The sequence below is a fragment of the Adiantum capillus-veneris genome, chromosome 13 (assembly GCF_014529385.1).
Source record: "Adiantum capillus-veneris isolate H3 chromosome 13, ASM1452938v2, whole genome shotgun sequence".
Classification (NCBI taxonomy): Eukaryota; Viridiplantae; Streptophyta; class Polypodiopsida; order Polypodiales; family Pteridaceae; genus Adiantum; species Adiantum capillus-veneris.
The window spans coordinates 40,809,061-40,831,379 of NC_140943.1; the positions used below are offsets into that span (position 1 = coordinate 40,809,061).

General features: G+C 43.1%; 1 protein-coding gene across 1 annotated transcript in view; it reads left to right on the plus strand.

Annotated features, from left to right (window-relative positions):
• LOC147443856 (glutamine--tRNA ligase, cytoplasmic-like) overlaps positions 1-22,319 on the plus strand; it is a 59,317-nt gene that overhangs the window by 30,751 nt on the left and 6,247 nt on the right. Inside the window, exons 5-14 of the mRNA XM_086526670.1 lie at positions 17,703-17,798; positions 17,878-17,939; positions 18,019-18,120; positions 18,255-18,353; positions 18,446-18,598; positions 18,704-18,759; positions 19,325-19,415; positions 20,640-20,726; positions 21,791-21,988; positions 22,159-22,257. Coding sequence (XP_086382796.1) covers positions 17,703-17,798; positions 17,878-17,939; positions 18,019-18,120; positions 18,255-18,353; positions 18,446-18,598; positions 18,704-18,759; positions 19,325-19,415; positions 20,640-20,726; positions 21,791-21,988; positions 22,159-22,257 — 1,043 coding nt within the window. The remainder of the gene's footprint in view (positions 1-17,702; positions 17,799-17,877; positions 17,940-18,018; positions 18,121-18,254; positions 18,354-18,445; positions 18,599-18,703; positions 18,760-19,324; positions 19,416-20,639; positions 20,727-21,790; positions 21,989-22,158; positions 22,258-22,319) is intronic.

Here is a 22,319-nt window from a genome sequence, read left to right on the forward strand (position 1 = left end):
CACAGCTGAAATTTGTGGCTTCCTTGACAAGGCATCAGCCACAACGTTCTTCTTGCCTTCCACATGCACAATCTGAAAATGGAACATGGACAAGATATTTGCCCATCGCATATGCTTCTCAGATAACTTTGTCTGTGTCAAGAAGTATCGCAAGGTCTGATGGTCCGTTTGGACAACAAAGTCTGCACCTAGCAGGTAGTGTTTCCAACTTAAGAGCGCATGAATCACAGCCAGTAACTCTTTCTCATAGACCTGCATGGTCATCTCTGGCCCTTGCAAAATTCTGCTCTCATAGGCTACTACCCTGCCATCTTGCATTAGCACAGCACCAATGCTACTACCGCAGGCATCACACTGGACAACAAATGACTTCCTAAGATCTGGCAACACAATGACTGGATCCGAAGTCATCTTTTCCTTTAAGAGATTAAAAGCTGAAATCTCTTTTTGTGTCCATCTAAAGGTGACTGCCTTCTTTTGAAGAGCATGTAAAGGTGAAGCAATCTCAGCAAAATTTCGGATAAACCTTCTGTAATAGGAGCATAGTCCCAAAAAGCTTCGGACATCATGCACCGTCTTCAAATTTGGCCATGACTTGATCGCTTCAACTTTTGCAGGATCCATTCTGACACCGTCCTTTGAGACAATGTGTCCCAGAAAGTGAATCTCTTCCAGAAAAAACTCACTTTTCTTTGCATTGATGAGCAACCTATGACTGCGTAGCTCTTTGAACACAATGGCCAAGTGATGCCTATGCTCCTCTTCATTCTTTGAGTAGACTATCATGTCATCAAAGAATGTACCAACAAACTGCTGGTGTGGACGGAAAATTCTGTCCATCATCCTATTGAACGTAGCAGGAGCATTTGTGAGACCAAAGGGCATCACTAAAAATTCGTAAAGGCCAAACGTTGTTCTAAAAGCAGTCTTGTGCACATCCTCTGATCTAATGCGGATCTGATGGTACCCACTCTTTAGATCTATCCTGCTAAACATAGCTGCTCCTTGTAATTTGTCCATAATATCATCAATTCTAGGTATAGGAAACCTATTCTTGATGGTATTCTTGTTCAGTGCACGGTAGTCGATGCACATACGCCATGAGCCATCCTTTTTTTGCACCAACAATACTGGAGAACAAAATGGAGATGAACTGGGCTGAATCAGCCCCTTTTCTAACAGCTCCTGTACTTGGCCCATTATCTCTTTCTGCTGAGCCGCACTAACCCTGTACGGAGGCTTGTTTGGTGGGCTACAGCCTGGCACCAAATCTATCGCATGGTCCTCGGGTCTCTCTGGCGGTAATTGAGACGGTAATGAATCGGAAAAACAGTCACTATAGTGTTGTAAAAACATTGACCTTTCTTTATCTAGCACAGATAAATTTGATTCATCACAATCTGACACTTCACGTGCAAAAACCAAGTACGCAGAAAGATGCTTTTTCATTACAGAAGTAATAGCAGAAGCTGATACGGTAGGAATAGACTCCCCTTTAAGCTTTACATCCAGAATGTGAGTCTTTCCCCTGCTCTGTACAGTGATCTTTTTGTTGTAGGCATCCATGATTCCCTGTACACGAAACAACCAAGGAATACCTAACAACACATCACATCCGTCCAGTGGCATGATGTAAAATTCTTCAGCATCTACATAGGACTGGATATGTAGACGCAACTTTCCAATGATGGGTGTCACAGCCTCTGTATGGCCAGGACATGCCAAACCTGCCTCTGCTGTATACCCCATCTCTTCAGGTCTGATTCCCAACTTTGAAGCCAATTCTGGGGAAATGAAGTTGGCTTTGGCACCTGGATCAAAGAAGATAAGCACTGTTTGATCCCTAACCTTTCCCCATGCTCTGCAAAGCTCACTTGCATCTGAATTTGGCTTGTCGCCCACCATATCTGGCACTAGACCAGCCATGGGCTTCTTTCCTTTCTTGTCTTCCTTGTCTTCAGAATCAGCTGGCCTTTTCTTTGTAGGACAGTTGTAAGCGATGTGGCCAGGCTGCTCACATATAAAGCATTTGTTCTCTGTCCTCAGGACCTTCTTTTGCTCTTCTGACTTGCGAGGAAAACGTCTTTTCCATTTCTTTGCTGGTCCTTTTTCTGATTCAGCCGTAGCTTTGTCTTTCCCTGTGTTGGCTGACTCCTGAGTCCCTTTAGGAGCCTCATTGGGAACGTGCTTCTTGGCTGAATTTTTCTTGCCTGATCCTGCCTTGACGCCAGTGTTAAATTCACAATCTTCTCCCTTGAGCAAACCATTGCCAGTGTTTGCTACCTCGATGAGCTGCGTCAAAGTAGTGACTTTTGTCTTCGTGCAGTATTTTCTCAATCCTTTGGGTAGGCCACAACAGTATTTTTCAATCTGTTCTGTCAATGGCACAAACCTATAGGAAGTTACTGGAAGTAGAGCTTTCCAAAACTTCCGATTGTAATCATCCAGATTTCTGCAAGTGGCAGCATTAAGCTGGTGCCATTCTGTCATGACATCTGCTTCGAAATCATCAGATAACCATGCTGCTGCAAAAATCTGCTTGAAGTAAATCCATGTGGACGGAGCTTGCCCTTGAAGCAATAAAGTTGTCCACCATTGTCCCGCATTCCCTGTCAAGAAAGTGGCTGCCTTGCGGACCTTTGAAGCCTCTGTAAAGTTTCCCCCTGCATAGGCCTTGTCAAATTGCTGGAGGAATGAAAGAGCCTTCTTCCTGTCATCAAACCCTGTAAAGGTCGTGAATGTCACACCTTTGCCACCTTCTTTGTACGGAGTTGGCCTCTCCAGCGGCGTTAGATTGTCATATGGAAGTGACTGAAACATGGGAACACTATTAGGGTTCATCTGTGTTCCTTGGCCGCTATTAACTTGACCTGGAAATGCCATATTTGGCTGCTGATTTGTAATTCCAGCCATACCAAAATTTGCTTGTGGCATCCCAAATTGTCCCTGAGTGCTTTGAAACCCTGGTTGCATACCCATGACACTGTACATGGGGTTAGGCATCATCGTTTGAGCACCCGCAAACACTGTTCCTGGCGTATAAAACTGGTTTCCAGGTGCATGACCAGCCATGCTTTGGAATACGGATCCACCTCCAAAATAGCCAGGGTGTACTGAAGGTGGTGGGAAGACCTGTTGCATAGCCTGTAGGTTGCTTCCCTGCCCATTAGAACCAGCTATAGGCTGTTGAAAGGTGGCGGGCTGAATTGGTACAGCTTGAAAAACTGGCATCTCAGCCACCTGTTCTTGCACCTTAGGCATACGTTGTGGAGACTGCATGTTCTCCGTCAAGTGTACAGGTGTTTCCATTGACTGTGCGGTATGAATCACCTGTGCTCGAGTCTTAACAGGCTTTTGAATATGATCCAGTGACCCAACTTGCTGAGACGGAACAGGAGGTTGCAGAAAGGCTAAAAACCTCGGATTCTGCATTACTTGTGTGAACATAGCCACAGCAGTAGCCAACTGGGTCCTGAATATATCGTCATCTGTCTGTGGTGGTCTTGAGGACTCACCCACTTCATGTGTCTGTTGACCCTGTGAAGAGGAAACCTCTTCAGTCACATCATCTGGTCTATCAGCCATAATTGCAATTCCCTGTGTCTGGTCTATGATCCCCTGTGTCTTCAAGCCCAAAACTGACCAAGGCAGCATAACTGTACTAGAACCCTTCACGGTCAGTATTCCCACGCATTGACCGACTTTCCCGACGCATACGGGCACTTTGCAAAACCTGGCGAGAATCTGCAGCACGCTGAATTCTCTGTTTTCAGCCCTGAAAATGCGCCAGATCGCCTGTACAGCGGTCCCCTTGCGTCCCCGAACCTCCTGGGGGTATTAGGGTCCGTTTAGGGCCAAAACCCTAAACCTGCAAAAATACACAGCAGGCTGTAATTCACTGTTTCGGGCTCCGTTTCGCGTGCCGGTCGCATCCCTAGCAAGTCCTCGAGCTCCCGCACCTGTAGGGCTACTTGCCCTTTGAATCGGACGAGATTTTTGGCGTGAAACCTCTCCGAATTCACCTGTACCTGCGGGGGGATTAGCCGCTAGCTAATCCAGTACCTGTGCAAGAGGCTCTTGCCTCGGCAATCGCGCATGAACCCACACAACTGTACATTGGTCAAATGAAGAGCCCACTAGAGGGGCATAACATACTGCCAAAGGGGAGAGAGAGGGCAGTGCGTAGCGTGCAGGGCATCACTCCTGGCACCGCACTGTGCATAAGAGGGAAAGCAAGCACTCCATAGCTCTTAACCTGTGACAAAAGCTGCAAATGAGCCTCTCCTAGCTTAAAATTCAGCGCCAACTCTCTCTTGCATTAGAAACTGCACCAGAATGTGCCACTTGGCACATTTACAAGCATTTTCCCGTTTCGGGGTTGCCGCCTAAAAATATCCCAACCGGTTGCCCAGTTGACTTCACGGCAGAGTAAGAAAATGTTCCCTTTGTCATTCCGGAGGTAACGACGCCAACGCATTTTCAGGTCCCAAAATAGCAGTTCCCTAAATTTTAGGAGATGCTGCCATTATATCTTTCTAGGTCATCCGACCCTCTTTGTACACTGTGGCCACATCCAAAACTGAAATGTAGCCTCTGTAGCAAAGGATTCCACTTTGGCTAGTCAATGACCCCACTTGGCTAACCATAGTCCTTGTCCAACCTTAGTGCTCTCTTGCCCTCAGGCCTGGACTCCCTCTGGACAGTTCCACACTAGCTATGCAATGCAGGGCAGTTAGATTTCTCGAGGGGTGTTTCCAAAAAGTGAAAGTAAATAGATAATAAGAAAGAAATCAACAAAAAGGATAGATAGTAGTCACACGCTGGTGACACCCCCCCCCCCCCCCCCCCCCCGCCCCCCCCCCCCTTGTATCAGCTTTCACCTCACCCCTACCTACTATTTTCTTTTCAGTTCTTTGTACTTTTTATACCGAGACTTGGTATTAGATTCACCACATGTAACCTTTTGGTCTCATAGGTCATTTTGGCCTTTTGAAGACGTTAATATTACATTTTATTTCATCTCTCTCTCTCTCTCTCTCTCTCTCTCTCTCTCTCTCCCTCCTACATATTCTCCCCATTGCTCTACGCTTTCGTATCGTCAACTTTAACATGGTATCAGAGTGCAAGGCTCGTTGACCATGAGAGGAGAGTGTTAGGATCTGGTGGGCAATTAGCTCATGGGGGTTTGAAGAAGAAAATAGTCATAGCTACACACAATAGAGAGAGAGAGAGGGAAAATGAAATGAATTGTTATATTAACGTCTTCAAAAGGCCAAAATGACCTATGAGACCAAATTGTTACAAAATTGTGAATCTGATACCATGTCTGGGTACAAAAAGACTAGAATAAAAATACTACTACTACTAGAATCCATCCTCAGCTGCACTCTGGAAGAGAGAGAAAGATAAAGAAAAGTGCACCTTGCAGTACTCAACAATACAAAAATGTACAATACCTTTACAGCATATATATCACTCTTATACAAAAGAAGGGGTTTTTGTACAAAAGGTTTCATAGCCTATATCGGGTAACTCACATCTCCAGGTGGCTTTTCAAAATGGCTACACACATATATGTATTATGTGTCATATCAAAACTTGCACTAGGTGTAGAAGGAGTTCCCATGCCCACCTTTCAATCCTCCCCTTGGGCATGTAATACATAATGAAGACCCGATTATCCACACAGGATGACACTATCCACTAAGGATGACAAAAACTATCCACACAAGATGATAATAATACCTCCCCTTGAACTAGAGAAAGTAGAAATGGATCTTCAAAGTACATCTGTAATGAAATAAACTTCCTCTTCTTCCCCTGCTTCTTCCTCTTCGATTATATGAGCTGCTCCTCTCACTGGCTTCTTGCCTTCGTTGTTACTGTTGGTGCTGCTACCTTGATCTTTTGAATAACACCTAGAAGGAGGATGCCCCTTCTTTCCGCAATTGCTACAAAATTTATTGATATAGCAATCCTTAGCTATATGTCCCATTTTACCACAGTCATAGCATTTTCGGATGTTGGAAGATGATGTAAAATCTATGGATGGTTCACCTTCCCTTGCTATAAAAGCCTCGTTTGTCGGTATATGTGAATTTTTTTGCTTCTTTTCTTTTGCCTGAAGCGAGCTTACCACATCTTGAAGTGTTGGAGTTGACTCCTTTTCTTCAAGAATATTGACTGTATGGTCATAGTTGGAAGGAAGTGCACTAGGGAGGATTGCAACTTTGTCGTCTTCTTCTACTTCGCATTGGCTGTGGGTCAATTGTGTAATCATGCTTTTAAGCCTATTGACCAAACTGGCTATGTCTTCCCCCTCGGGCATAGGGAGTCTGTAAAGTTGCCTTTTCAAGGTAACTTTACTTCGTTTTGCTTTAGCTCCAAAATTCTCCTTTAGAACTTGCCAGGCCTCATATGTATGTGTGCATTCATCTATAAAATGTACGTAATTATCATGGAGTGCAGTAATTATGGTGCCAAGTGTCTGTTCATCTTTTTCTTGATTGAGTGCGGTAGAAGCCTTGGTTTGTGTGCCTTCGTGATCATTGAGAGATGTTTTTACTATGCCCCATAATGTTTTCTTCATTAAGTATCCCCTTAGCTTAGTTTTCCAAGTATGGAAACCCTCCCCATTAAATTTTATGATTCCTTTCTCTTCCATGGTGCAAGCGCTCGTAAAAAATGCCAAGGACTTGGTCTTACCGATAGACAGAGACTCTCTCTATGGCCCAATTTTACAAAAAAGCAAGTGCGAGCTTAATGATTTCGATTGTGAAGTCACTCTTCATGAATAAAAAATTATGAAGCACCTCTTCACAGAAAAGTAGTGTCCTTATGTTGCTTTGGTGTGTGAGGATTCTATGTACTAATCCTTTATTAAGTACTTAAACTCATGATTAAGACTTAAGAAACTGACCTGAACTCAAAAAAAGACTCAGAAGACTCTGTGTTTGATTGATTGATTGTGTGATACAAGGGCTCCTTAAGAGACAAATGAAAAGACACGTCTCATGGTGAAGAGACGCGACTTTAGACGTAAAGACACATCCTTTCGGCGAAGAGTTGCAACCATTGGGCGAAGAGTCGCACCCGTAGAGCAAAGGGGTGACCAGTCGTCGAAGGAGTGTGGCCTTTGGTGAAGAGACACGTCTTTCGAGCGAAGGGGTGTGACCATCCACGCGCAGGGGTCCTCCTTGGCATGGCACTTCGCGTATTTGTATCAATGATTAAGTATTGTAATGTAGTTAAGTCACAAACGTGACATTCCCTCCCATTTAAAATGAGAGCCCGTGTCAAAGAAATGACTTTTGATGTTGATAGAACTGTGGAAAAGCATTGAATCTTCGAAAATCTTCAATCTTTGAGTTATCGGAAACCTTTGTCTCAATCCTTTGCTTCTTGCAAAACCTTTTTGCTTTGACTGCTAAATCCCATGTCATTGCATTATTCAAAGACTTTTTAGAGGAATCTGGCATAATCAGGTTGACTGCAACAAGAGATCGATCTTCAAAATTCTTCATGCGATGTAAGATTTCTGGTTCAAAATCTTCTAGTAACTGCGAAATATTTGGGGAAGAGGAAATCTTCTCAAGGTACTCTTCAGATGGGGTAACTTCAACTTTAGTAATCACTGGAGAGGACTTTGGCTTGAGACTGTAATTGAAACCGGCCTGTTTAATCCAAAAAGGGCGGTAGACCTTAGACTTAAACCTTATTTGCTTTCACCCATTTAATTTGTCGCCCACTGTATCTGTACTTTCAAGACACAACAAAGGGGAAAGGGATACAGGCTGCTAGATTGCACTTGTATGAGAAGACCGACACCAGACTGGCTCCTAAATTAGGCGCCCCTTTCGGTATTTCTTTATTCGTTAACAGAGGGAATAAAAGCTGTGGTTCCCTACAAGCTGCCCCGCACAGTCTTCGTTGAATTTCAACTGTTCTGGCCCGATTTTGGCAGCATAACTGTACTAGGACCCTTCACAGTCAGTATCCCCACGCATTGGATGACTTTCCCGACGCATTGGATGACTTTCCCGACGCATTCGGACACTTTACAAAACCTGGCGAGAATCTGCAGCACGCTGAATTCTCTGTTTTCTGCCCCGAAAATGCGCCAGATCACCTATACAGCGGTCCCCTCGCGTCCCTGAACCTCCTGGGGGTATTAGGGTCCGTTTAGGGCCAAAACCCTAAACCTGCAAAAATACACAGCAGGCTGTAATTCACTGTTTCGGGCTCCGTTTTGCGTGCCGATCGCATCCGTAGCAAGTCCTCGAGCTCCCGCACATGTAGGGCTACTTGCCCTTTGAATTGGACGAGATTTCGCACGTGAAACCTCTCCGAATCACCTGTACCTGTGGGGGATTAGCCGTTAGCTAATCCAGTACCTGTGCAAGAGGCTCTTGTCTCGGCAATTGCTCATGAACCCACACAACTGTACATTGGTCAATTGAAAAGCCCACTAGAGGGGCATAACATACTGCCATAGGAGAGAGAGAGAGCAGTCCGTAGTATGCAGGGCATCACTCCTGGCACCGCATTGTACATAAGAGGAAAAGGAGGCACTCCATAGCTCTCAACCTGTGACAGGGAGCTCCAAAATGAGCCTCCCAGCTATAAATTCAGCGCTACCTTCTCTTGCATGAGGAAAGTGCACAAAAATGTGCCACTTGGCACATTTACAGGCTATTTCCCGTTTCGGGGTTGCCGCCTAAAAATCTCCCGACCGGTTGCCCAGTTGACTTCACGGCAGAGTAATAAAATGTTCCCCTTGTCATTCCGGAGGTAATGACGCGAACACATTTTCAGGTCTCAAAATAGCAGTTCCCTAAATTTTAGGAGATGTTGCCATTGTATCTTTCTAGGTCATCCGATCCTCTTTGTACACTGCAGCCACACCAAGAACTGAAATGTAGCCTCTGTAGCAAAGGATTCCACTTTGCTAGTCAATGACCCCACTTTGGCTAACCATAGTCCTTGTCCAACCTTAGTGCTCTCTTGCCCTCAGGCCTGGACTCCCTCTGAATAGTTCCACACTAGCTATGCAATGCAGGGCAATTAGATTTCCCGAGGGGTGTTTCCAAAAAGTGAAAATGAATAAATAATAAGAAAGAAATCAACAAAAAGGATAGATAGTAGTCACACGCTGGTGACATACCCCCCTCTTGAAATCTCAAACGTCCTCGTTTGCATCTATGTCGTACATGCTCACAGTCAACACTGGTGTATTCAACACCTGTCGCCACATGTACGACACATACATGCTCATTGTCAACCCTGGTGTATTCAACACCTCGTCGACACACGTATTGCCTGCGTGTGAACCCTGCCCCAATGACATAGTGGTAGCTTCGCACTCTGCCATTGCTTTGAGTCATTAACTTTCCAATGACAAAATGGTAGCTACGCATTTTGCCACTGTCTTTTAGTACACGTTGGATCGAGTAACACTTTCGCGCATACCCAAACCGACAGTTTAAGAATGTAGTTACACATGTACCCTTTAATAGAAGCAATTAATGTATCCTTGACAAACTGACAAGAAATACTCACTTCTATAGCACTAAGCAAACTTTTGGACTTTCCATAAGAGCAATTGCCAAACAGACAATCTGTACAACTCTAACATTCATGTAACATGTACTTGATTTGAGCTCACTTTAAATATCATGTACATCATTTCTTTCAGAAGCCATTGTCACACTGACAATCCATGTAGCTTTGAAACTCAAGGGGTCAAGGTAGGTTGCAAATCGAAGGCTTCAAGGTAAAGTGATAACACAGTTGGTGACTCTGCAAGTTCACCTTCTTCCATCCACTTAGCATCCATTGGTGGATAGTTTCTGACCTTCACCAAGTAACGCCTAGCAACCTTGCCTTTCACTTTTCTTTCTTTATGTGCCAAAATCTGTTCCGGGACCAAGATCTCGTCAAGTTCCTCGACTTCCGGCTGATCTTCAGCTGGCATATCCTCTGGCACATCACCCACATAGGGTCTGCTGAGAAGACTCACATGAAACGCATAGTGAATCTTCCAACTCTCAGGCAATTTCAGCCTATATGCAACATCATTGATTATGTCGCATACTTGAAAAGGCCCATAGTAACGCATGCTGAGCTTTGGAAATAGTCTTTCCTTGCCCTTCATCTTCTTTAACCTTGCCTTTTCAAAGCGTAGAAGCACCCAATCACCAAGTGAAAATACCACCACGACGGTGACGATCAGCTGCTTTCTTTTGCTTTGCATGAGTCTTTTCTAAGGCAACTTTGACCTTCTTGTACATTTCATCCATGTCCTAAACATACTTATCTGCTTCTAATATCTTGTCCTTTGTATGTACTATGGAGTATGGGAGGAACTTTCTTGCCACCTTCAACTATCTCAAAAGGTGCCTTGCCAGTTGATGAATGCACTGTATTATTGTATGCATACTCCACCAATGGCAAATACTGCTCCCACTTTCCTTTATGCTCTGACACATAGCACTTCAGCAGATCTAGGAAGGCAAGAAGAACGTTGTGGCTGATTCAGGAGAAGTTAATGAATTCCAAAATTCATCAATAATAATATTTGCATCTGTATCGGAAATCATATTCTCTTCATAATCCATTGTATCATGTCGCTTGACTAGTATACGTGAGGCTTGAATCACTCTTTCCGCATGAGAAAGCCCGTGTAAAGTCAATTCACGTCCATCTTTGAACAAATTGATAGTATGTCCTCGAAAGCTAATTGCTGGATCATATTGGAATAACCAATGTTGACCAAGAATTATGTTGCAATAAGATAAAGGCATGACTTCAAAATCCAGTTGATCTGTATAAGTTTGAATCTCGAACTGCAACTGTCGAACTGTCTGATCACAAGTCAAAATTGATCCATCTGCTAATTCCACATCATATAAGTGAGGTGTCTTCTGAGTTGGTAAGCCAATCTGTTGAACTATCTGAATACTGACAAAATTATTCGAGCATCCGCTGTCCACCAAAATATTGATGGAGGGACCATTGAGTGTTCCAAAAAGGCTCAAGACTTGCTTTGAGAGAGGCTCCAAAACTGAAGAATTGCACTGAGCATGCTTTATAAGAATACTTGTATCCTTTGAGACATGAATCGTATTGACCACAGATTTTTCTTTATCCTTAGCAGAATCTGGTTGTTCAAAATTCGATGATGTTTCCGTGTTGGAATTTCTTTTCGAATTAGACGGACTTGGTCTCTTTGGACATTGATACCATCTATGGTCACCACCGCAAATTGTACACAATCCTTCCTTCTTTGAAGTCGAAGATCCATTTGACGAAGAGCCTTGCTAAGTATTGGAATACCGATCTTGAGAAAAATCACGTTCTTTACCACGATCAAGTGGAGGAACATGTGAAGAAGATCTCCTTTCAAATTGTCGATCTTGAGAATAGAACCTTGAAGTTGAATAAGGTTGCGTTGGTTGCTGTCTGAACTGAGACTGATGTTGCTGACTTTGGCTATAGCTGTCTCTGCGATCGCGCTGTGAAAAGTGAGCGCTGTTTGAAGATCTGTCACAAGGGAGAAAATTCCGTGTAGGATGCCGATTATCGCCAAGACGCTCCACATAGGCAATTGCAACATCCAAGGTGGTAGGGTTGTATTTGTGCACATCGTCCTTCAGGTTGGGTTCGAGTCCGTCGATAAAGCTGTGAAGTTTATCAGAGGGACTAAGAGTCTCTATCTCCAGAGTTAGCCTTTGGAACTCCGTGATGTACACGGCCAAGGAACCTGTCTGGCTCAAGCGGCGAAGAGAGGACCGGGCATGAAAATCTGCATTGGCAGGTTTGAACGCCTTGCAAATAGCAGGCCGGAATTTATCCCAAGAAGGTGTGTGTTTACCATCAGCAACCCGTCGTTGCCACCAAAGAAATGCTATGTCCTTGAGCAGAGAACTAGCAAGTGCAACTTTTTTACTCTCGATCAAATCTGTGTTTTATAAGTAAACCTCCATTTTGAACAACCATTGGTCCAGCACGCGCTTGTCGCAGCGACCATTATATGGTTCCGACAGTTTAACATCAAGCTTCTTCTTTTGTGCAGCATTAAAATTTTTATAAAGTAATTGAAGTTCGCGATTGTCTACCTCTTCAGTTGGATCTGGTTCGTTTGGTTCGTCCACTGAAGCTTCGGAAGAAGGTGTTGAAGATGCTACATTAGTAATTCGAGAAACAACAGGTCGACTTTGAGAAGTATTTTCCGTGTGCATCTCATCCAAGCGAGTGTGAAGTGATGCGAGGCTTATGGAAAGTGTGGCCATCTGCTCCTTAATAAGAGTAAGGGCATCGTCAGATGGACCACCTCCATCCTAAGAATTTGGCATGGTTACGTCTCAAAAGGAACTCTTAATACGTGCAAGTTCTGTGAACAGGTTCTGGGACGGGTGCTATGAGCGAAAACTCTGTTCCAAATGGGTTCCGGCTCTGGCGAATCTGGAATTATGATAACTTCGTAGCTCGAGTATCCGATATAATGAGCACTTCGCGTGCAAGAGGGTTTGCTTGTAGCGGGCAAAATCTCTGTCGGAACTTCATCTAAATACGGAAAAGGTATTTAACTGTGTTCCGACGGCACGCAGAGGAGTTGCAAAGAACAAGCGCTAGAGGAGAGAGAGGGCAGCGTGGAAATCTGTGGCTATGTATGTTGACTTGGCAAATTTAATATGATAAGGTGGTTTCACATGGAGCTTTTTAATTATGGGATTTGGCTGGCCACCTAAACTTTAAAATAGTTAAATTTGCCCAGCGTAAAAGAAAGCTGCCATCGTTAAAATCTGCCCAGTGTAAGAATAAAGGCCAGCCAACGCATAGAAAAAAGCATAGAAAAAAAAAACCCCAGATCTCTGGTCTTTTTACTCATGCAGCGTACGGACCAAGGGTCGCCAGTGAAAGGGCAGCGCTCGTATGAAGAGGTCTCTCGCAAGGGGTTCGCTAGAGAAGGGGTAGCGCCAGCGTGAAAGGGCACGAGTGTGAAGTGTTGCCCACGTAAGGGGTGAGCATGTGAAGGGTTGGCTCCAAGGGGTACACTGCTTCATATGCCAAAGGGTGCAGTGTTTCACTTCCAAGGGGTGCAAAGCTCTGTGATGAAAAGGTGCAGCCACCAACAAAAGCTTGGCTGCTGAATTTCAGCAGTGGTGCGGAAGGGTGCCTGCCAACGAAAGGTTTCCAGTAGCGTAATAATCAGTCAGGCCAGCGTTTCAGCGTGCCGCTTGGAGAGGTGCCCCTTGGTGATGTACCGCTCGGTGATGTGCTCTATTGCTCGGGAAAAGGTGCAGTGAAAATGCACAACACTCCATGTGCCGGCTGTACACAGGAGCCTTCGGGTATACGCCGTGCACAATTCTCCGGGTACGTGACACACATACTCTGGGTATGCCACACACTCACACACACTGCTGTCCCGTTCTGTTTATGCTGCTTTTATATGCGTAGAATTAAATCAGTTACCTCAGACCATCGACGAAGAAGTTGAATTCCATCTTTCTTCTGATTCCATACAACTCCAGGAAGGGGGGAGAGGGTAGCGGCGAGGGTGAGAGGCTCACAACCTTCAGGTCTAGGAAAAAAATTTGCTCTAATACCACTATGAGGATCAGCGTCACCATGAAACGCGTTTCGACGGGTCAAGATAGGTGAAACATTTCGGGCTTGAAATGTTTCACTCACCAAGTGAAACACAAGCCGTTTCACTAACAACCAGTTACCATAGTTTTAGTTTTAAAGTCATTAAACGCACGTTTCGATCTCACGTTTCACTGTGCTCTCATTTTGGATTGAAACATTTCGTGGTGAAACGCCGCGTTTCAAGGTGAAACGTTTCGGCCTTGAAACGTTTCGCGGTTACGTTGGTGAGGATTCTATGTACTATTCCTTCATTAAGTACTTAAACTCATGATTAAGACTTAAGAAACTGAAGTGAACTCAAAGAAAGACTCAGAAGACTCTGTGTTTGATTGATTGATTGTGTGATACAAGGGCTCCTTATATAGGAGACGAAGAGATATAAATGAAAAGACACGTCTCATGGTGAAGAGACGCGACTTTAGACGTAAAGACGCATCCTTTCGGCGAAGAGCTGCAACCATTGGGCGAAGAGTCGCACCCGTAGAGCGAAGGGGTGTGACCAGTCGTCGAAGGAGTGTGGCCTTTGGTGAAGAGACACATCTTTTGGGCGAAGGGGCGTGACCATCAAAGCGCAAGGGTCCTCCTTGGCATGGCACTTCGTGTATCTGCATCAATGATTAAGTATTGTAATGTAGTTAAGTCACAAACGTGACATGGTGCATTTACCTTGAGACTTTGAAGCTCTCGAACACTTGACGTTTAGAAGCTTTGAAAGTCACTTTAGAACTTGCCTTTGTAGCTTCGATTGAGGCTTGATTGCTATGAAGTTCCGCATGAACCTTTCCTTAATGAAACCTTGAAGTTCGACTCATTTTTCTTTTGTGCTTGGGCGGCGGTTGCCGATGTGTGATACCTTCTTTGAAGGACATAAAAGATAGAGCTCCCGAGTCGTGATGAGGGACCTATCTTTTCATGCTATCGAAAGTGGGGATGGCTGCTAAAACAAGGAGACGATCTTCTTTATGAATTTCAAAACTGACCAATGCATGGGAATACATGAGAACTTTGGATATGGCCAAAACAAGTGTGGGAAGTCCCCCTTGGGGCGACGATGCCTTAGAGTAGAAGTGCAGTGGGAACAAGGCTCTTTTTTAATTTGTGAAGGCTACAAAACAAAACAAAACAAAAGGCAAAATTTTGACGACGCAACAGACAAGGATGGCATGCTCCGAGCCTCCAAGTGTGTGTGTGTGTGTGTTTTACTGCTTTTGACCCTTTTGCCGAATTTGCTAGCTATGATGCTCTGTGATGATGAGGCAAAGAAAATGCTGCAAATCAATACGCTCCTTCTCTTGCTTTTGTTGTTAATGAACTACGTTGTAGGGTGATATTGTTGGCGCTGTTGACTCCCTTCCTTCTCTCCCCTCCTGAATCCAGCTTGTCCTGTTGCCCTTATACCGTCATTCTCTGCCCATCTACTCAATTTTTGTTCAAGAATGGATGCGTACAATCGGGTCAATGTGTGACCTACCATAATGGTACGGTAGTTCCTGGGTATCATAGGATCCCCTGACTTGAAAATAGGTACAATAGTAGATAATTTCCAAGATTCAGGTAATCCTTCACACATGACCCGATTAAATAGACGAGCAAGGACTTCTGAAAGTAGATCCCTGGCATGGATCAGATGTTCTGCTACTAAACCATCATGATCATATGCTCTTCTTGTCTTCATCTTATCAATGGCTTTTTTCACCATTTCCGTAGTAAAGAAAGTACTAGTAGCAGGGCATGACTCTAGCGGATCTGGTAATGGAGGCTGTCCAGATACCATATATAATGATGTTACATATTGACCCCAAAGCTCAGGAGAAGTGATTGTCGAAGGCGGTGAGTGCTCGTGAAATAAACGCCAGGCCTCATGTGAGTCCTCACTCAAGAAGAGCTGATATAAATCCTTCTCGAGTTTGGCTAAAAATGCCCTTTTCTTGCGACGTACTATACGCCGAAGAGCAATCCGAGACTGCTTATATGTGATGATCCCAAGTGTAAGCTCTTTCTGGACCTAGGTTCTCGTCTCTCTGCATTCCTCGTCATACCAACTGTTTTGAGGCATGTTCCCAGAGCCTCTCTTCTGATCAGGTTGAGTTTGTGGGTATGCCTCTTGTGCTGCTCCATGTAGTATCTCTGTTAACTGAGAAGTAATCTCCTCTACAGTATATAATGGCTTGGCTGCCCACATCCTATTATAGATCTTTTCCACATAGACTGAATCAGTCTCTGGCGTGAAAGTATATCTTGTGTGTGTCTTCTTCCTTTGTACTTGAGAGGCATTGTATTGGAAGGAGATTGATAAGGTCAAGAGAGCATGATCCATTGCAATCCCAACCGGTCTGGGTCCCACCTTAAAGTCCTCAATACTAGAAATAAAGCTTGGTGAAGTCATGACATAATCCACTGTACTGGCCCCATGCCTGTGTGGGAAGCAAGTGAATCCCCCAGATAAAGGGAAATTCTCTATACCATTAAGTATGGCCAACCCATGTATAGTTGCCATCTCCATGAGAGGTCTCCCATATTCAGTGTGTTCTTTATCCTGTGAGTTTCTAGTAAGCCCCCTTTGTGATAAATCCACTTCTCTGAGCATTTCCTCAGAAGTATCATAGAATACTGCTTGAGAGTTGGCCGTTCTGGCATTAAAGTCTCCTAAGAGAACGATGTCTCCATCTCTAGAGAACTCACATATGTCATTATTCAATATGGAGAAAGGGGACTGTCCTTTAGGTGAGAGCGAGAGAGAGAAAGAAAAGTGCACCCTTGCAGTACTCAACAATACAAAAATGTACAATACCTTTACAACATATATTATCACTCATATACAAAAGAAGGGGATTGGTTTCATAGCCTATATCCGGCAGCTCACATCTCTAGGTGGCTTTTCAAAATGGCTACACACATATATGTATTATGTGTCATATCAAAACTTGCACTAGGTGTAGGAGTTCCCATGCCCACCTTTTAGAGAGTTGTATTTAGAGGAGGAAATGGAAGTAGAAGCTTTGGATTGGCGTTTTCGGAGCTTCAACAAGACGTTTTGATAAGTACTCGCAAGAGAAACAAGGCCAATTGGAGACTTCGTTGGCAGCGTTGCAAAATGCTAGTAGCGAAGGGTCTTGGCTTGGAGGTTTCTCAAGCGCACAACAAAGCTTACGGCATCGCTTTTAAACGCTGGCGGCGCTAGGAAAAGTGACTGCGACAGCATGCTGAAATGCTTAGGGTTGTTGCAGTGAGCGTTGAGCTTGGCGATGGCTTTTCCTCCCTTGCGACGGTGTTCTAAAATGCTGTGCGTGTGGAGAGACTTGATCGCTGCTCCATCTTTGACAAGCCCATTTTGAAACGCATGGCGTGGAGAGCTCTTGAAGGCAATGGCAAAGGAAAAGATAACAAGTGTTTGTGTGTAGCTTCGGCCTCGAATGACCAATACCAACACACGGCTTTGGAAAGTGCATTGACTAGCACCGAGTTAGCGGCCTATGCATGATTGAAGTTTTGAAGGAAGCTGTCAATTGGTTTTACTTGGGAATGTGAAGCCAAAAGCAAATATACGACCGGGGAGGGGGGGTAGATGGGCAGTACAAAATGCAGTCTTGTTAACATACATGTAACTGAGGGCCTTCCACAACACAAAGCTGCACTTCTATTGTCTAGGTTCCTGGTTAAGACCATTGGACTACAATTCATACGATTTCTTCGGTCTCCCACAGCACAAAGCTGAAAACTGGGCTTGCTTTGTCTAGCTTCCTGTTTAAGACCATTGGAACACAATTGTATATCTTTAGTTGACAATTGTTTTCTTTTTTTTTTTCTTTTGACTTAAACATTGATTTTTGATGGAGCATGATTTTTTAGTTGGCTTTATAAGAGCAAATAGGAGAGGCCTCTATGAAGAGGACATTCTACTTGTAAGTGTGTTAATTGTTCACGAAGGAGGATTTTAGATACTGGTTTCTTTATTACATGCTACACAAGACTTTTTATAGCCTGGTTGCTGAGGTTTGCTTACAGTACATTGCTCAGTAGAATCACAGATACCTGTTATTTCTACGTAGGAGTGGAAGTATCAGTCGAAGAGATCAGGAAAGTCGTTAAGGCTGTCATGGAGGGGAGTAAAAGCCAGATTCTTGCTGAACGGTACAGGATTAATGGTATAAGCATTGGCACCCTAATCTTGTCCCTTTGCATTTGGTGATCTTCATGGATACTGACACTTTTTCTACTCCTTAGTCGGTATCCTGCTTGGCAAGGTGAGGAAGGAGTTACCATGGGCAGATGGAAAGACCATGAAGGTATTGTTTAAATTGTGGTCACAGTTTCTTTTGACAAGCATTGCAAAAATTAAGCTGTGGAGTTGACCACTTCTATTAGGAAGAATTCGACACTCAAATGAAAGCTGTGCTTGGAGAGAAGACAGAACAGGATGATAAGAAGACTGTGCAAAAAAAGAAAGAGAAGGCTTCTCAAGTAGCAGTGAGTTTTAAATAAGCAGACAGCTTGCATACAAACAAACAGCTGTATCTTGCACCTGGGTTGTTTACTGTTTATCACATTTCAAAGACATTCTATTCTCTTGTACGTCTTTCACATAACATGACTTTTCACAGGATGGGTCTATAATTCCAGCAGGTGCACAGACACCTGCAGCAAATTATGACGTAGTAAATCCCTTTTCTATTTTCCCAGACCCTCGGGAAAATAATCAGGTACATTGTCTCTAACAAACAACGTAATTTCTTGTATACCTGATGTTCCTCTTTTGGACCCTTGATCCTAGCATTTTTATGTTTCCTGGCAGGTACACGTGCAAATCTTCTTCAGCAATGGCACCATATGGAGACCAAAGAATACACCAGAAAAGCTTCAAAGACATTTGCAATTCACAGGTGGACATGTTTACGCACGGTTTCCTCCTGAGCCAAATGGATATCTTCACATTGGACACGCTAAGGTCAGGAGTGTGTGAAGGATTGTTTCAAGTGGCTGATGGTTGCACAGTCTCTTAGATATACTTGGCTACCTATCTTTTCCGGTCTCTGATCCAGAACTTGTTCAGGCCCTTTTTGTAAGTTTTGGACTAGCGAAGGAAAGAGGTGGAAAGTGTTACTTGAGGTCAGTGTTTTCCCTCAGCTGACTAGAGTGAACAGAGGGTTCTTCATGCACTATTGCTAGATACTGATGAACTAGGTGGTGATGGAATCTCATGGTTTGCAAATATAATTTTGTGCTTCCACTGGAGTATTAAATAAAGGTTGCCTGCTTTTTGACACAACTAGTCTAAATTGCATTTGCAGTTCTTTTAGTTTAGCAATGGTTCTCTAGGATTGATGCTGCTGCAACGAAGTTGTCTCCGTATGAGCAGCAATTGCTTGAACTCATACAGCAGTTGCATGAACAAGTCCTTATTTTTACATACTGATTGTGCTTACCATTAATCAAACATTCTGCGCAATCCCAAAGTTAATGACCCCCTTTTACTCAGAAATGTTTTATACTTGCACTAATACTTCACATTGGTTGTCTTTCCCAAAGATTAGGAGGAATCGCTCAATGAACTCACATAAGCCTCAATTTGCTGACTATTGGCATATTGAGGCTAGGGCATTCTTTAGGCAATGGCTGACTATTTGGTGCTGAAATTCATTCAGTTCACACACTTGATGTCAAAATTGTGCAGATATGATGATACAAATCCTGAAGCCGAGAAACAGGAGTATATTGATCACATTCAAGAGATAGTAGACTGGATGGGCTGGAAACCCTTTAAGGTCACCCACATTCCCTTTACCCACAGTGTAAAGGGAAATATCTTAGCGGCTAACTTGAGGTTTGTAATTATTGCATATGTTTGGAAAATTGAAATGAATGCTACTGAAGGAACCTATCATGTTCCCTGAACACTCTGATTCTACTTGTTTACTTTCAAAGCTTTCACTGCAAAGCTGATGCCAGAGATCGATTTTTATTTTGTTTTATTTTTCAATGGCTCAAAAAATATCCTTCTACTAGTTAAAAGCTGCCTAGTGGGCTACATCAGCCCCTGCCATGAGGGATATGTATAAAGAAGGGAGACTCTACTTGTTTACTTGTCGTTTCAAATCTGGTGCTATAGATTTGCTAGTTTTTTACATTGCTAATTTTTTTTTTTTCTTTCATTAGTTAAAAACCTGCCCAGTGGGCTTCATCATCCCCTACCATGAGGGAGTTTGTGCAAAGAAGGGATACACTAGTGCCAAACAGGTGGCCTATACTGCCAGCAAAGATGGTGCCACACTGTGAAGAAAGGTCTTGGCCCGCCACAGGGAAGCCTGATGCTGCCTCTCAGGCCTATCTGAGCTGCCCTGGATGCTGTCATACTTTCCCTTGAGGAATAATGATCACGATCACTGCAATAATTATGCACGTGGAGCTTTAGTGTATTGTATACGCATATAAGAATTTAGAAATCCCTTTTAGACAGTCAGTGTTCCCATATTCACAACCTGAGGTAGGACCAACCAAATAGATTACACATTTGCATGTAATTGCCTAAAAGCATACCAGAAGCGTATATGCTTTCAAAATATGTTAAAACGTTTTACCCAGCAACATCACCTAAGAGGATTCTCAACTTTGTTCGGGTTATACTATTTCATCTATATCACCTATTGTAACCCTACTTCAATTGTCCATATCTACACAACTTGTAGTAACGGGTTGTCTAGCATCCAGACTATTGTAACCGTACTTCAATTGTCCATATCTACACACCTTGTAGTATAGGGTTGTCTAGCATCGAGACTATTGTAACCCTACTTCAATTGTCCATATCTACACACCTTGTAGTATAGGGTTGTCTAGCAACGAGATAGCAATTTTTTTTTTGGCAATTGATGGGTATTGGTTACTGAGGTTTGTGACTTGTGGGCTAGTGCAAGTGCTCATGCATAATGCACTCAATTGGTTGTGCTGTAAATTTACCGACAAAACCTTCTACTTATTGTTTTCTGCAGGTCACGTACTGTAGTAACTATTTTCAAGAGCTGTATGATTTTGCAGTCCAGCTGATTAAGAAAGGATATGCATATGTAGACCATCAGGTTGTACTTCTTATCCTAGATTGATGGCCTTGCTTGCATTCCCCCTTTTATAGTGTAATTCAATTTGTTCCTAGGTTTTTGAATATTATTTTTTTCTTAAGGATTGCAGAAATCAAGTATGCTGTACACGTCTTTAATGTTCAGAACATTCTCTGGTAGCGAGTATTAAAGCTACATTGAATGATCTTTTCCTTTGTTACCCTAGCCATGGCATCTTAACTTCTGTGATGAGAGTGCTGCTGAAAGCTTTCTGTCCAAACATGGGAGGGGTTGTTTTAGTTTTATTTGTTATTTTTCTCTTTAATCCTGGTTTTGTTTTACCCTCGAGAACTATTTTTTTATTTGTCTAGTGACATGAGGGCAGGCCGCAATGGTATAAAAATGTTTTTGACTTTAATGAGATTTGCAGGCTGACGTTTTCTACCGAAGCTGCTTATCCAAGTAGACCGGGTTTTGGGAGGTTGACGTTGCATTGCATTGAAGCTCGTTTAACGAGTATGTATCAGCCGAATCTTTGGTTTGGAGATGCCTTATGTGTTGCTCTCAGTGAAATTTAGAGGCCTGATTATTTTGGCCTTCTTACAACACAAAACAAGGAAATTAAAGTGCTAGCCATGTTTGGTTAAAGTTGGCTATTTGTCAGTCTTAATTTGTGGTTGGGGTTTGGATTCAGTAAAGTTATATCTCGAGAAATGTTGCAAATTGAAAAATTTTAGAACTGCTGGTTTATGACACTTGATTTTTCAATCCCCTCAAGTAGATGATAAATTTTCTTCTGTTACTCTACCGCACATCTTGACTTTAAGATGAGCTCTTGAATGTTGTATCAGTTAGTTGCCTGAGGTAATACATGTTTAACTTTTCGAAAGCTCTAGCAAATTGAAAGTTGTAAGTTTTTTTGTTTATTATTCATAGACGATTGAAGCATTTCCATATGTTTCATCGAGAAATAACATATTCGGTTTACATTTAAACGCCTTGTTGTAGGTTTCTTCTGTAAAACTTTCAGTTACCGACTCAGTGCCTCTGCTATTCAACTTATAACAAAACTTTTGATTGGGCAGACTCCAGAAGAAATCAAGAGCTTCAGAGAATCAAAGACGGAGAGTCCCTGGAGGAATCGCCCAATTGCAGAGTCTTTGAGATTATTTGATGACATGAAAAATGGATTAATAGAGGAGGGGAAGGCAACGCTTCGAATGAAGCAAGACATGAAAAACGAGAACCCCAATATGTATGATCTGATTGCCTATAGGATTAAGGTTTGTGTCTCTCTATTCAACTTGTCATTTAACCAACGTTTTGATATATTTGCCTCTTTGATGGATGCTTAAATGCGGTATCCTTGCTTTATAACACACTAAAGTCCTTATCTAGTACATTTTTTCAAATTGGCAAGATCTTCTTTGACAAGATGGTTTGTTTTTAACAGAATACACCGCATCCGCATACGAAAGACAAGTGGCACATGTACCCCAGCTACGACTATTCTCATTGTATTGTAGACTCGCTCGAGAATATCACTCATTCTGTATGCTGCTCAGTCACTTTTCAACTGAACAATCTTGATTCAAGGTCATTGCATGCAATTGT